This window comes from Phocoena phocoena, chromosome 19, assembly GCF_963924675.1.
Source record: "Phocoena phocoena chromosome 19, mPhoPho1.1, whole genome shotgun sequence".
Lineage (NCBI taxonomy): Eukaryota > Metazoa > Chordata > Mammalia > Artiodactyla > Phocoenidae > Phocoena > Phocoena phocoena.
This window is the reverse complement of record NC_089237.1, coordinates 12,674,942-12,688,298: the sequence shown is the minus strand read 5'-3', so window position 1 is coordinate 12,688,298 and position 13,357 is coordinate 12,674,942. Positions and strand designations below refer to the sequence as shown.

Below are 13,357 nucleotides of genomic sequence, written 5' to 3'. Positions count from 1 at the left end.
CAGGTGGTTCCCGCCCCAAGATGCGCCCTCCACAGATGCGGCCCCGCCCCTCAAACCAGGCCCCGCTCCCGAACCGACCAGACCAGCCCTCTTCGGGCAGGCCCCGCCCCCCACAGACGTGACACTCTCGGAGCTCCCTCCCCGCCCGGCAGGCCCCGGGTGGATGTGCTCGGCGCTCCGCGGCTCTCTGGCTGCGCGCGCAGGCGGTGGGCCTTTCGCTTCCGGCCGCGGCGGCCTCGGAGCTGGCCAGAGGGACCCCGGCGGCCTGCCTCCCCTAGCGGCATGCGGCGCTGAGGCGCGGTGGACCCCGCTGCGCCATGAACCTCCTGCCCTGCAACCCGCACGGCAACGGGCTGCTCTACGCCGGCTTCAACCAGGACCACGGTGAGGGAAGCCCGTCGACTGCCCCGGCCCTCCCGACGCCGCTGCCCCTTCGAGCGGGGTCCCGCCCTCGGCCCTCGGCGCCCTGCGGCAGCGTCTGTACCGCGTCCAGGCCGCTCGTCCCCTCCTCCCCCGGCGCCTGTTCCCCTCCCCCCGGCGTTCCCTCTCCTTCGCCCGGCGTCCCTCCCCTCCCCCCCGGCCGCCCCACCTCCCAGGCGCTCGCCCACCGCCCTGACGCCCACCCCGCACCCCGGTCGGACGGTGACGGGATTTTCCGGGCGGCGTCCGTTCTTTCCTGTCGCTTTAGGGTCCCCAGCGGCCGGGACAGGGTCGCGCTGAGGTGAGGACGGTCCCCCAGGCTCAGGACCTCGTCCGCGAAGGTCCTCGTCTTTTCTGTTGATTTTCATAGAAAAAAAATCGCCGGACTCACAGTTTCTTCTTTTGTTGGGTGGAAACCGGACCGTCCAGCACGGCTTTGGGGAAATGGCATTTTTCGCGTTTCCGAGTCCGGCGGGCTGGGGGGCTGCGCCCCACTCTCACCCGGGGAGGGGGACCCGCGTCGGTTCCGAGTGTTCGCTTTGGAAGCCGGCTTGAAGAGAATCCAGAAGCGGGAACTGCAGGACCCGTATCTGTGGAGCTTGTTTGGTGTAGAGTTAAATAGGCCGGGCGGAGGTGGCCCCGGTGTGTCAGTGCGTGGGCACTTGGGCTTGTGGGGTTATGGCTCCAAGGTCCTGACTGTGGGGCCCCGGGAGAGTTAAGTGTGTCTGGGAACCGAGGCGAGGCAGGGGTTTTCCTTCGGGGAGGAGTCCTTGAGGGCAGGAAGTGTTCTTGGAGGGGTGGAGGTGGACGTGGGGAAGAACGTGGGATGGGGGCGGCTGGGCTGGGGACCGCAGGTGGTGTGGCCCCACGTTGGGGTGCCCTTTTGGGGCCACATGTTGGGCATCCAGCAGTATGTGGCAGAACATTTGGGGTTTTGATTTCCATAGGAGGGCCAGTAGGTTTTTCAGTAGGTTCTGATAATAATTGAGAGCTCTTTGAAGAGTGAACCGTGTTACAACTCCTTAAGAAATGTGTTTTCAATGGAAAGAGGTGACTGGCTGATAGTAGGGGAGGGGAGAGGCAGCCCTGAAAAGCAAACACAGAAGCAAAAAGCTTACTGACTCTGAGGCCCTTTAAAGGCAGGATCTTCTATACCTGCCTTAGTGCCAGATGAGGCATCCTTATACTAAGTTTCAGTATAGTAACTGAGGCCCACGATGATGCTGATTATTTTAGAAACCAGTGAAGTTTTTTTATAAAGGTTTCATCAAAGATTATTTAGAAAATACAGCACTGGCTTTTAGATGGATATATTTCAGTTGTCTGAAAAATACACTCACTTTTGTAAAACCATTTCATTTCATTGTAATAAATTACAAGTAAAGCTTACAGTGTTGCTGGAAAAAAATATACTTTTATACTTAAGCTTCTGCTTACCCTTAGCCTAATTTCCTATAATGTAAATTTATGCCAGATTGTTGAGTTCATTATATTTTGTTTTTATACTGATTTTTAATTTTTACTCAGCTTTTTTAGCACTCGCATTGCAACTTTAGAAACATTTGCTTATAATTTTAAATTGTTTAAACTTTTGTCTTCTCCCAAAGATAACTTGCATTACAGTTTTCAAGATTCTGAGGTGTGGATATGTACATTTCTATAATCTGGCTGCCGTTTTTCTTTCTCTTCCCGTGGGAAACACAGGGTTTGAGTACACACACCTTCTCTGCAGACTAGCTTGTCCTGCCTCGACCGAGACTGAGGCCACAGGCTGACTTCGCTGGCTCACTCTGCTGTGGTTCTGGAGTGTGGGCTCAGAGCACTTGCATGTGGACTGCACATGGCTCATGCGTAGAAGAATGCCCTTCAGTGATTCTGATGCCCTGTTGCCAGTCGGCTTCCTCTGCACTGTGCTTGGTCACCAGCTGTTGGCTTGAACACTTCTCTGTGGGGAAAAGTTTTGTTAAGATAGCAAGAATGAGACGATTAATGCCAACTTTTGTATGATAGCCAAGTAAAATACGTTAATTATTTCCCCTACCCCAAAAATAGCAAGGATAATGCCTAGCCTCCTTAGTGAGTGGTTTCCAGTCTTGTGGTATTTGTAGTACCTTTTCTTCTAGCTTTTAATTGAAGCACACTATTCTTACAGAAAAGTGCTCGTATCCTAAGTATTCTGCTTGGTGAGTTTTCCTAACTGAGAACACCTTCCACAGCACTCAGGTTAAGAAACCAAACACCTGGCCACCCTGTGCTCCTTCCAGCCACTCCCCCATTCGACTTCCAATGACATAGATTAGTTTTGCCTATCCGTATTGTATTTTGTTTCTGGCTTTTTTATTCAGTATCATGTTTGTGAGATTTTTTTTTTTCCATACTGTTGAGTATAATTGTAGATCATTCTCATTGGTGCGGTGTTTCTTTGTGTGAATATATCACAGTTCATTTATCCATTGAACCATTCGTAGGTCTTTGGGTAGATTCCCAGTTTGGGGCCATTATGAGCATAATGGTGCTGCTGTGAGCATTCTAATACCTGTCTTTTGGTGAATGTATGTTGTCATTTCTGCGAGGCTTGCATACCTAGGAGTAGAATTGACAGCGGTAGTCGTGCAAACAGTTTTCTGCAGTGGTTGTCCTGGTTTGCCCTCCAACAGCAGTTCTTAGAGTTCCCGTGAGAGTTCTACACACTCCTTACATTTGGTGTATTTTCCATTATTTTGGCCCTTTTGGTGGATGTTTAGTAGATCTCATTGTGGTATATGTGAGATTGTATTTACATTTCCCTGATTCTGTGTGTTTATTGACCACTTGGATATTCTCTTTTGTGAAATGTCCAAATCTTTTGCTCATTTTTCTGTTGGGTTGTCTGCCTTTTTCTTGTGGATTTGTAGGGATTGTTTGTTTATTTTATACAAGTCTTGTCAGAAATATATGTGTTCTGGCAAAGACAAATAAGATAGGTGCAGGCTTAAAACTTGTGGAAGGTGTAATAGTTGAGAAAGAAAGGGAAAAGTTTCAACTTCTGTATTTTCATATTTTCCAGAAAGCCAAGCTCTGGTTCCCCTGTCCAGATTACATGATTCCAATAACACAAAGAGAGAGCTACAACCCAGAATAAGTTAGAGATAATAAGTAACACTGTACTTTAGCGTGAGTGTCAGGCTCCAGGCCCAGATAAAGTGCCTGAGAGTTGACTGCAGAACAGTCTCCAACTCCTGAGGAGGCTGTCATGGTCCTTGCAGTTTTATAAGTAACTTGGACAAAAAATAGAAGCATGCTTTCCATGTTGGGGGCAGGGGTGGCAGATAGGATAGAATAATGTCTTCCCAACGGTGGAACGCAGATCAAAAGCAGGGGAAGAGACCCTGAGGGTGGCTTTCGCATTCAGGCCAGTAGTGCGGTCGCAGTGAGGGTCCAGGCTCTATAGCTTGTCTTGGAAAAAGAAGCGGAGGGTTTGGTGTTTCTCCTTCTGGCCACAAGCTTCATATGAGCCTGCATGGTGGTGTTGAAGGAGATTAATGTGGTCTTGGTCACACTTAGGCAAGTGAAGTCCAGGTCACAGGATCGTCTTGAAACTTGAGTGCTTCATTCAGTTCATAACAGTGCCTTTAATTGGACCGTTAACAATCTGGTGTGTGACTTGGGGATGGTGACCATGACAGGGGTTTAGGGAGTTAGGATTAGTTCCAAGTGGGAGTGAGGTCATGGAGACCTCAAGCTGCCTTCTAGAAGACCATCCACACCAGCCCTTCCCCCCCTTCCCCAACTGGGCGTGTCCATACCTGCTGGGGTTGCCCGCTTTGTGGCTGCCCTCATGGACTTTCTTGTTTGTCATTGCCTCTGTAGGACTTGGTGGCTGATACAGTCCTCGAGTGGTGTCTTGGGAACGGGGAGGCCAGTGGTGAGCATTAGAGGCGGGAGTTGAGGGAAGTGCTCAGTGGCAGAGTGGCTGGTGCAGTAGCCGGTGAACCCCCTCGTGCTGGAGTTAAGTGAGCCTGGTCCACAGGATGCCAGAAGGGCCCTGAGGGGGGCAGTGGAGTGACGTGCAAATCTTCTGATAACAGTTCATGAGGAGAGTCGTAGTGACACTTGCAGACCACGTTAATGTGGTCTGAGCATCCACAAGAGTTCTTGGGAGAGGTCACTGTCTCTGGACCCCTTGCTTGTGACGGTCCAGGCCTGGCGTCCTCAGCTGAGACCCCAGTGAGGTGATTAATTTGTCTGTCTCACACTTTAGGGTGCTTTGCGTGTGGGATGGAAAATGGATTCCGAGTCTATAACACCGATCCACTAAAAGAAAAAGAGAAACAAGGTAAGAGTAACTGACATTTCTTGGTTTCTGCCCTTTTCTAGCCCATAGAGTCTAGATTTTATCTTGCAGATTAGAGGGGAGCTGGTTTTGAGAAGTGAACAGGGTTCATGGCCCTGTCAGCTTGGATGCAGCTGTTCTCTTTCTTCTGTTGAGCTTCTGTGAGTGCTGGGCCCTGTGGGCCGGGTACAGTGGTGATTCAGCAGGTGTTGGCGACTCTGGGTACTCTGGTGAATCCAGTACCTGCTAGCCCTGCTGAGAGAACCAAGTGCGGTTGTGCTGGCCACTTCACTCTTCCTGTTGAAGTGTGAAGCTGTAGGGAGCTCAGGTGAGGGCTTTAGTTACAGCACGTGGGACTTTGACTCTTAAAATGACCCACACTTAGGAAATACTATTGTAGCAATATAGTTGCTTCTGTTTACTTATTTCAGTGTCTTAAAATATGTTTTCATGGAGTAAAAGTTTTCAAAAGCTGGAATTAGGAATTCTGTTGGTAAAATAAAATAATGGTGGTCCTTTTCCCATTTGACAGGAAAAATGTGTAATTTACAGGTAGAATCATCCCATTTTCTTCTTCTCCTGTGTATTTTTCTTAAGCTTTTAGTGTCTCCTGGTCCTTATCTGCCAATGGATGAACAAATCTCAGATAGATCGTAAACAATGAGAAACATCCGTTTCCTTCCTGCAGTTGTGGTTTTGGTTTTTATTCAATGTGCAAGTTATATTTTCTGATGCAAGAACTGTTTCTCATCTGTAAGAGGAAGTCACTGCATTCTTAAGCTTCCCTATCAGCCCCCTTCCATTTTGACAACTAATATCCTACATCAGGGATTTTCAGAATCTTTTTTTTTTTGGTGGTGGAACCTCTTTGTCAAGTAAAATCTTCCATACAACCCTGGTATGTAAAACAGTAAGTGGTGCTTTATATTCAGGAGTTTATTTTGTAAGCTGAAGTCTATAACTTTTATTTATTAGAGAAAGACCGTGTAGCTGGTTAGTAAAGGGCTCAGACTCTGGGCCCACACTATTTATTTATTAATTTATTATTTATTTATTTTTGGCTGCGTTGGGTCTTCGTTGTTGTGCATGGGCTTCCTCTAGTTGCGGCGAGCGGGGACTATTTGTTGCGGTGCGCAGGCTTCTCATTGCAGTGGCTTCTCTTGTTGCGGAGCACGGGCTCTAGGCACGCGGGCTTCAGTAGTTGTGGCATGTGGGCTCAGTAGTTGTGGCTCAGGGGCTCTAGAGCGCAGGCTCAGTAGTTGTGGCACACGGACTTAGTTGCTCCGCAGCATGTGGGATCTTCCCGGAACAGAGAGAACCCATGTCCCCTGCATTGGCAGGCGGATTCTTAACCACTGCGCCACCAGGGAAGTCCCTGGGCCCACACTATTTAGATCCCAGTCCTGCTCTGCTCCTTGTCACATTGCTGTGTAACCTTGGGCAAGTTCCTCACCTGTTGACCTCAGTTTCTTGATGTGTGAAAAATGAAGATGATAACTGCCTACCTCCTAAGGTTATTGTAAAGATGGGTGAATTAGGATGCGTGAGACACACAGACGCGTGGCGGTACACACAGAAAGTGCTTTGTAAGCTTGTGCCCTTGTCATTGGTGGCAGCAGTGTTACCCTTAAAGAGTGGGTCTTTGGGATTAATGAGTGTTACAGGCGACAGTGGAAGTCTCCTATCAGTCTTCTAGGCTGCTGACTTGTATTTGTTTTGTTTTGGTTAGGTAGTAAATTAAGACAACTCTTTTTTTTTAATAAATAAATTTATTTATTTATTTTTGGCTGCGTTGGGTCTTCGTTGCTGCACGCGGGCTTTCTCTTAGTTGAGGTGAGCGGGGGCTACTCTTCGTTGTGGTGCGCGGGTTTCTCATTGCAGTGGCTTCTCTTGTTGCGCAGCATGGGCTCTAGGCATACGGGCTTCAGTAGTTGTGGCGCACAGGCTTAGTTACTCTGCGGTATTTGGGATCTTCCTGGACCAGGGCTCGAACCCGTGTGCCCTGCATTGGCAGGCGGATTCTTAACCACTGCGCCACCAGGGATGCCCCGACAACTCTGTTTTATACAGCAAAATAGTTACAAAATATTTTGAAACAGCTTAACTTGAAAATTTCAGGATTCGGTATACGGGCCTCTCACTGTTGTGGCCTCTCCCATTGCAGAGCACAGGCTCCGGACGCGCAGGCTCAGCGGCCATGGCTCACGGGCCCAGCCGCTCCGCGGCATGTGGGATATTCCCGGACCGGGGCACGAACCCGTGTCCCCTGCATCGGCAGGCGGACTCTCAACCACTGTGCCACCAGGAAAGCCCTCAGGATACTTTTTACTTAAATTGACCTACAAACTTCGGAGTTACAGACTTTAGTTTCAAAGTTGAATCATTAGAGGTATATTAAAAACTGCTTCCTAATTAATGAGATGTTTACAGTAAATCTAAGATTTCTTATAAAAATAAGTTAACCTAGAAGCGTCTAAACCTCCTAAGTGCCAAGAAGGTTTGCTGCTGTCACGTCACAGTGCCGTGTTTATTCCCTGTCCCTGCTCAGCTGCACTGTGTCTGGGGCAGGCCATCCCCGAGCTTAGCTTGTAGTGAATTTTGAATTTGCAAGGGATCCAGCAGGGCTGTGTGGTGCTTACTAATGATGTGTTTAAGGACTTCTCCTACATGCACTTGCAGGCTTGTCTGCTGCTGCATTTCTGGCAGTTAACTCAACAGTAGAAAATAGGCAAAAGACTTGACCTTATTTTTTATCTTTGAGATTTACTTTCCTAAATGAGGAAGGAAGTGTGCCTGCATTGTAGGGTCATTCCCAGATCTGGGCTCTCGGCCTTGTCTCTGCTGTGACCGTGGCTCTGAGTAAGGGGACTGTGCGACTGGCCATGAGCTGAATGCCTCTTGCAGGCACACCCACCATCGGGTGGAGCTGGCAGTGCTGGGATGCCATCTTGGGCATCCCCAAGACCCCAGTGGAGGCAGCTTTCTCCTCCAAGGTGGTGTAGGTCCTGTGTCCCATGCACAGAGCAGCATGGCTCAGCTCGGGGGAGGCGTGGGAGCCCTGGGAGCACAGCCATTGTGGTGTTCTCACAGGGATGCTGTGGGGTCAGAGTGTAGAACTCCGATTCATGTATATCACATACACATCCAAGCATATCCTGGAAGGAAGGTTCAAATCATAATTTGAACAAAGATGTGTCAAGAGTGATGCCTTTGGATAAAATTATATCTAAGTGATTATAGAAATAAAAGGAGTACTAAAAAGTCAACTCCACTCTTCACTTAGAAACACAACCCTCCCACATTCCAAAGCTGACTAGAACTTTTGTAGCCTATACTGGATGAACTTGCAAGGTCCTCAGGGCGGGCAGCAGGGTCCAGAGGAGTCCCCTTGTCTTTAGTGCCGCCCGCCTTTTCCTCCATGTGACCAGTGCTCACACATGTGACATTGGCAGCCATGTGTGGGGAAGCAGAGGGGACACAGAGGCCTAGAGGGGATGCCGAGTGACAGGTGGAGCAGCAGGTGAGTCTGCTTGTTCCTGAGCCCACTGAGTGCTGCACTGGGGGCTGAGGATGCAGTAATGAATAGTATGGGCAGGGCTCACGCCAAGGAGTACTTCCCAGAACTTCTGCTGCCAGTGTCCTTGTCCCCACGGTGAGCTACAGGCCCCCCCTCCCCCACCTCTGCAGGAGACCCTCCAACACTAGCAGGTAGTTCTGGTTCGTCTCCCCTGGGGTCACTGCTCCTTCCCCTGGGTCCCGATGCACACACTACTTTGTGTGTGCCCTCCAAGAGTGGAGTCTCTGTTTCCCCCAGTCCTGCTGAAGTCCTGCAATCAATTCCCACTAGGCTTCAAAGTCTGGTTCTCTAGGAATTCCTCCTCCCATTGCCGGACCCCCAGGTTGGGAAGCCTGACGTGGGGCTCAGAACCTTCACTCCAGTGGGTGGACTTCTGTGGTATAAGTGTTCTCCAATCTGTGAGTCACCCACCCACCAGTTATGGGATTTGATTTTACTGTGATTGCGCCCCTCGTACCGTCTCATTGTGGCTTCTCCTTTGTCTTCGGATGTGGGATATCTTTTTCGGTGAATTCCAGTGTCTTCCTGTCGATGACTGTTCAGCAGCTAGTTGTGATTCTGGTGTTCTCTCAAGAGGGAGTGAGAGCACGTCTTTCTACTTCGCCATCTTGGTTTCTCCTCTCCAGTATCGGCCTTAAAGGATTTTATCTGAAGGAAAAAATTGGGAAAAAGATGCTAGATGCTGTGGTACATCCTGACACGGAGGTACAGCCATGACACACTGTTAGAGGGAAGAGTTGGAAAATAGTGTGATGGTGCCATTGGTTTGAGTTCAATACAAGTTACACACATGATCTCGTTTACAGCTGTTTCTACTTTATGCTTTTCTGTGTTGTTTTATTTTCATAGTGATAATATATAATTTGTATAATGAGAAACAATTAAGATATTTCCATTAAAAGAAAACTCCTCGGAAATAGAAGGAGCTGGGGGTTGCAGGGCAGAGGCAAGATGAAAAGGCAGGGGGCTGCTGTCGTGCCAGGAAGGCTGAGTTCTCCCCTTTCGTATAAGAGCCTCTCAGCGGAATGGAGGTTAAGCCAACACTTAGACGTCCTTCTCCCCCATTTTATTTCAGTTTCGTTTCGTTTCTTTTTTTTTTTGCCAAGCTGCTTGTGGGATCTTAGTTCCCTGACGAGGGATCGAACCCGAGCTCTCGGCAGTGAGAGCATGGAGCCCTAACCACTGGACCACCAGGGAATTCCCCCAGTTTCTCATTATTTTTGAGGCAGGTTCTGTAGGAAGAGTGGGACCTGTCAGGTATTGATTTGTGCCTGAAGCTTTCATCAGTCGAAGTTTCCGGAGCCTGTCTTGTGTCCTCCATCTCTCTCTGTAGTTTAGTCTGCTGCATAGCCAGCTGCTGGGCCTGGGGACTTTTAGAGATGTGGATATTAACGAGCATCCTTGGGTGCATGTCTCTGCTATTCTGTCAGTGAGTGATGCCTGTTGATCTTTCAAGACCAGCCCTTGGGGCCTGGGACTCGGGGGCTCTAATGGCAACCTTGGGCTTCCTTTTGGAAGACCCTCTCCTCTCCAGCTGCAGGAGGTGTGGGTCAGACACCCTTGGGGGCTGTGGCAGGTGCTCATTGGGTTGGCGGCTGTGGCCCTGGGTGGGGGTCGCTAAAAGTCCTCTGACTCTCCTGGAGTTTGGAGTCTCGCCTTTGATTGATTCTGCTCTTCCCAGGAAAGCCTCACGTTCCCCTTTCTCTCCCTCACCAGTTGATGATGAAAAATCTGCTTTTCTCTTTTCCTTTCCAAAGGCCAGAGGCCGTAGCAGTTTACAGTGGTCAAAACTGCTGTCTTAATCCTTAACTATTAACATATTTGTAATCTTGACATTGATGTTTTTTTTAATTGCATCAGAGTCAGCCATAGATAGGCATCAAGGTAACACAAAATCTGATTTCGTATAATACTGTTTTTTTTGTTGTTGTTGTTGTTGTTAGAAAGAGGCTTAGAGAAAAATCATAGCCTGTATCATTTAAGTTAAAACCTTTTAAAAACTTTGAAACAGAATGTAATATCCTTTTAACACTTTTTTTTTTTTTTTTTTGCGGTACGTGGGCCTCTCACTGTTGTGGTCTCTCCCGTTGCGGAGCACAGGCTCCGGATGCGCAGGCTCAGCGGCCATGGCTCACGGGCCCAGCCGCTCTGCGGCACGTAGGATCCTCCCGGACCGGGGCACGAACCCGTGTCCCCTGCATCGGCAGGCGGACTCTTCAACCACTGCGCCACCAGGGAAGCACATTTTTGGTGATTTCTTCATGTGAAGTACTTCAGTTTTTGTTTTTTTCCCCATCCCACCGGATCGGTTCTCTGTCCGGGTCACATTTCAGAAACTGTTGTGCCTCCTGGCATTTCTTCATTCTCCCATTAGCTTGGTTACATCTTGCTAAGGGAGTGACTCGCTTTTAGAACTTGAGAAAACTCATGACTTTAACAAATCCAACATTAATAAGTTTGAAGTCTCAGTGCTCGCATAGTGTTGTGTTAGTATTAAATATTCTCCCTTGGTTGGATAGTATTTTGAAAATATGTTGGTTACCTCTTGGCATAATTCACAGGTTTCTCTTAATAAATTTGATTCTAGAACTTAGTGAACCTGCACTGAGGAAATAATTACACTCCTAACAGACCCCCAGAACTGTTCATCTTGCAAAACTGAAACTCTGTCCCTATTAGACACTGACTCCCCTTCCCCCTCCCCCAGCCCCCACCATCCTACTTTCTGTCTCTATGAATTTGTCTACTCCAGGGACTTCATATAAGTAGACTCATACAGTATTTGTCCTTTTGTGACTGACTTATTTCATTTAACATAATATCTTCAAGGTTCATCTGTGTTGTACCATGTTCCAGAATTTCCTTCCTTTTTAAGCTGAGTAATATTCCATTATGTGGATGGACCATGTTTTGTTCACCCCTTAATAGACATTTGGGTTACTTCTACCTCTTGGCTGTTGTTAATAATGCTGCTGTAAACATGGGTGTGAAAATATCTCTTCACAGCCTTGATTTCAGTTCTTTTGAATGTATACCAACAAGTGGGATTGCTGGATCATGTGGTAGTCTGTTTTTAATTTTTGAGGAACCATCATACAGTCTCCAGTAGCAGCTGCACCAGCAGTACACAGGGATTCCTATTTCTCTACATCCTTGCCAACACTTGTTATTTTCTGTGTGCTGTTTTTTGTTTTTTTTTGTTTGTTTGATAGTGGCCATCTTAATGGTTGTGGCAGGATATCTCATTGTGGTGTTGTTTTAATTGAAGTATAATTGATTTAAAATGTTGTGTTGGTTTTTGGTGTATGGCAAAGTGATTCAATTATCCATACATATATCTTCTTTTTCAGATTCTTTTCCATCATAGGTTATTACAAGATAACTGATTATAGTTCCTGTGCTATGTGGCAGATCCTTGTTTACCTATTTTATTTTATTTTTTAAAATTAATTTATATATTTTTGGCTGTGTCGGGTCTTCGTTGCTGCACGCAGGCTTTCTCTAGTTGCGGCGAACAGGGGCTACTCTTCATTGTAGTGCATGGGCTTCTCATTGCGGTGGCTTCTCTTGTTGCAGAGCACGGGCTCTAGGCACGCAGGCTTCAGTGGTTGTGGCACACAGGCTCAATAGTTGTGGCTTGCAGGCTCTAGAGCGTGGGCTCATTAGTTGTGGCGCATGGGCCTAGTTGCTCCACAGCATGTAGGATCTTCCCAGGCCAGAGCTCGAACCTGTGTCCCCTGCATTGGCAGGTGGATTCCCAACCACTGCGTCACCAGGGAAGTCCTACCTATTTTATATATAGTAGGGTGTATATATTAATCCCAAACTCCTAATTTATCCCCTCCCCTCCCCCCGATCCCCTTTGGTAACTGTAAGTTTGTTTTCTGTATGCCTGTGAGTCTATTTCTGTTTTGTAAGTAAGTTCATTTGTATCAGTTTTTAATTATTTTATTTTTACAATATTTATTTATTTTGGCTGCGTTGGGTCTTAGTTGCAGCATGTGGGATCTTTCATTTCGGCACGTGGGCTTAGTTGCCTCGCGGCATGTGGGATCTTAGTTCCCCAACCGGGATCTTTCATTTCGGCACGTGGGCTTAGTTGCCTCGCGGCATGTGGGATCTTAGTTCCCCAATCGAACCAGTGTTCCCTGTGTTGCAAGACAGATTCTTAACCACTGGACCACCAGGGAGGTCCCATTTGTATCATTTTTTTAGATTCCACATATAAGTGATATCATATGATATTTGTCTTTCTCTTTCTGACTTCACTTAGTATGATAATCTCTGAGTCCATCCATATTGCTGCAAATGGCATTATTTCATTCTTTTTTACGTCTGAGTAATATTCCATTATGTATATATATATCACATCTTCTTTATCCTTTCATCTGTCAGTGGACATTTACATTGCTTCCATGTCTTGGTTATTGTAAATAATGCTGCTGCGAACATTGGGGTGCATTGTATCTTTTTGAATTAGAGTTTTCTCTGGATATATGCCCAGGAGTGGGATTGCAGGATAATATGGTGAACTCTATTTTTAGTTTTTAAAGGAACCTCCATATTGTTCTCCATAGTGGCTGCACCAATTTGCATTCCCACCCACAGTGTGGGAGGGTTCCCTTTTCTCCACACCCTCTCCAGCATTTATTACTTGTAGACTTTTTGATGATGGCCATTCTGACTGGTGTTAGGTGATACCTCATTGTAGTTTTGATCTGCATTTCTCTAATAATTAGCGATATTGAGATCTTTTCATGTGCCTGTTAGCCATCTGTATGTCTTCTTTGGAGAAATGTCTGTTTAGGCCTTCTGCCCATCTTTTGATTGGGTTGTTCGCGTTTTTTTGTTACTGAGTTGTATGAGCTGTTTGTATATTTTGAAAATTAAGCCCTTCTCGGTAGCATTGTTTGCAAATATTTTCTCCCAGTCTGTAGGTCACCTTTTTGTTTTGTTTATGGTTTCCTTTGCTGTGCAAAAGCTTTTAAGTTTAATTAGGTCCCATTTGTTTATTTTTGTTCTTATTTCTATTATTTTAGGAGATGGAT

The 13,357-nt window shown here is 47.1% G+C and overlaps 1 protein-coding gene across 1 annotated transcript in view; it reads left to right on the top strand.

The window, feature by feature from the left end:
- The first annotated feature begins 222 nt into the window (after positions 1 to 222).
- The window catches only part of WDR45B (WD repeat domain 45B), a 29,673-nt gene continuing 16,538 nt past the window's right edge, over positions 223 to 13,357 (top strand). The window contains exons 1-2 of the mRNA XM_065896729.1: positions 223 to 384; positions 4,661 to 4,735. Of these exons, the coding sequence (XP_065752801.1) occupies positions 318 to 384; positions 4,661 to 4,735 (142 nt within the window). The 5' untranslated portion in view covers positions 223 to 317. The remainder of the gene's footprint in view (positions 385 to 4,660; positions 4,736 to 13,357) is intronic.